The sequence below is a fragment of the Ylistrum balloti genome, unplaced genomic scaffold, assembly GCF_031769215.1.
Source record: "Ylistrum balloti isolate Yb309-2 unplaced genomic scaffold, AGI_CSIRO_Ybal_v1 Utg370746, whole genome shotgun sequence".
Lineage (NCBI taxonomy): Eukaryota > Metazoa > Mollusca > Bivalvia > Pectinida > Pectinidae > Ylistrum > Ylistrum balloti.
The window spans coordinates 237,704-240,228 of NW_026782439.1; the positions used below are offsets into that span (position 1 = coordinate 237,704).

Here is a 2,525-nt window from a genome sequence, read left to right on the forward strand (position 1 = left end):
GATTTTGCTGAATAAATATATAGGTGTATTTAATCGTTTAATCAGCTATGAATTATGCCTATAACAATGCACATTCACTAAACATTTGATAAAAAAAATACTTGTGTTTAAAAAAGTTTGAAATATGTGTGTAATCAAAGATGTGTTAAAGGTATATTTGGGATCATTATGTAGTAATAGGGTCTCTTATCTTTTGTTCCTTTTCCTGCTGTTTATACATGTATTCTTCATTTCCATCTGAGTGGTTCTTAACTTCATAACAGCTGTCATGCACCCTTGTAGTCATCCTTTTTCTCTTTATCCTCATCATCCTCATTTTCCTCATCCTTATCACCGTTGTCCTCATCATCCTCATTGTTCTCGTCCTCATTACTGTTGTCCTCACCATCCTCATTGTCCTCATCCTTATCACCGTTGTCCTCATCATCCTCATTGTTCTCGTCCTTATTACTATTGTCCTCATCATCCTCATTTTTCTCATCCTTATCACCGTTGTCCTCATCATCCTCATTGTTCTTGTCCTCATTACTGTTGTCCTCATTATCCTCATTTTCCTCATCCTTATCACTATCGTCCTCATCCTCATTGTCCTCATCCTTATCACTGCTTATCATCCTCATTATCCTCATCATCCTCCTTGTCCTCATACTTATCACCGTTGTCCACCTCCTCATACTTTCCTTGTTGTTTTCTCTCTAACAGTAAAAGGTCCTGTATTTGTGATGTTTGTATTGTTTTATAAGGCCTTGTTTGTTTGCTGTGTTTGATGTGACAGTAACTGAGAAATTGTTAGCTAAAAAGGAATTAGGATCAACTTAAAAGGTCTAACATTGACACCACAATAGAGGTTTTATTTCTCTCTAGAGAAGAATGCACATTGTCATGTCATTAACACCTTCTAATTAAACATTTGGAACATAGGTTTTTGAAAATATTGGACATAAAAAATATGTTTTTCTGCTTAAAGTTTAACATCGTCGACAGTCGGTTACTTGAATTTCACTGACAGGTGGATCAACTGTCTGTACCTGAGATGAAATGATTCAAACACAGTTAAACTTTAAACTGTTCCTTTATTCTGCCATCACCTACACTGAATCATCTATTTTCCAGCATCAGAGGACAGGAACAGAATTGTTTTGATAAAATCTGAATGAGGCTCATCAGTGGAGAATGAGTGATGGCAGGAGTAAAGAATGCCTATATATATCTTATCTGTACATGGTGAATGGATGATAAGCGTGTTCATTAGAATGATTGGCCTATTATTGAGGTTTGTCTTCCTTGGGAGGGATTAGGTCTGTCGTACTCGACGCCCATTTAGAGGTTACTCCAACAATTAACGCTGACTAACAAAGCTACAGCTCCCTCACATGCTTGCCAATGTTGAAATCTTTAGACTTGATTAGCTATGTGTTTATCATTTGTTCCGTAAGACCAAATTAACAATTGTATCCTTAAATGCAATTGTCGGCTTTGTCCTGATGTGCATGTAAAATTAAAACAACACGTCCTATCTTCTGGTTCTTTCCACTAAACCCTGTGAAAATAAACCATTTCCTTTCGTTTGACTGAAATCAGATTCTGGAATTGTAGAATTTGTTACAGTAAGGTATTGCATACTCTGATTCATTCGTTTTTAATTATTGTGAATTCCTAATTATCATGCATCAAATTCATAAAAGGTTGACTTTGGTGAAGAAAATAACCTACATGAAGTTTTTATCAGATCACTGTGGACTGATTATACTGCCTGTGTAGCTACCACAAAGATATTACTCTGTCAGTGTCATTCAACGACAAAAATTTTAATGGTATATTTCTTGCAAGAATCGTTTGATTTTTGCAATATGAAACATAAAGATTTGGGCAGATCAACAGAACAGTAAGAGATCGGTGGCCATTATGGAATTATAGTTAAGGCTGGTGCTAGTGCTGTTTCTCCAAACAAATCTAATTCATCTTTTCTTTAATGTCATGTGATTGATTGGTTTTGAGAATGACCAGAAGATCAGAAAAAGAAAAATTGCAGATGGATAGATAGTTCAAATGACAACCTCGTGTTGAATAGACAGCCTCAAACTAAGTGATATGAATTTTGAACATATAATCACAATTCATTTTCTTTGGTTAATGTCAGTCAAGCTGAAACGAAAACCGATGAGACCAAACTTTTTAACAAACGAGCATCTTACAATGTAAAGTGCCAAGGTCTCACTAATAGACAAAAGCGTTTTTATTATTTTTTTCAACAATTTTTATTGTCATGAGCAGATGCAATATCTGTTTACTTGTGTTTAGATAACTATACATAAGTATAAATTACAATCTATGAGATGACATGAGTGTTTGGTAACAATAGGTTGTAGAATATTGGGTGTAAGTAAGACCTGCGACAATCCATCATACCTCACCTCAAACGATTTGAAGTGACAGCCTGATGTAGGCCCTAAAGGGTGTCGGCTCAACCAGAAAAAAATGTGTGATAAGTAATAAGTAGGTATGGTGTTATTGATGTAGTGTGT

General features: G+C 35.3%; 1 protein-coding gene across 1 annotated transcript; it reads right to left on the minus strand.

Annotated features, from left to right (window-relative positions):
• Positions 1–266: 266 nt before the first annotated feature.
• LOC132558035 (prostatic spermine-binding protein-like) lies at positions 267–647 on the minus strand. Its single transcript, XM_060222557.1, has one exon. It carries the CDS (start codon positions 645–647, stop codon positions 267–269), a length of 381 nt encoding a protein of 126 aa, XP_060078540.1.
• Between the last annotated feature and the right edge of the window lie 1,878 nt (positions 648–2,525).

Coding starts and splice junctions, on each gene's coding strand:
- LOC132558035 (XM_060222557.1), bottom strand. CDS start 647: ATGAGGACAAGGAGGATGATGAGGATAATGAGGATGATAAGCAGTGAT.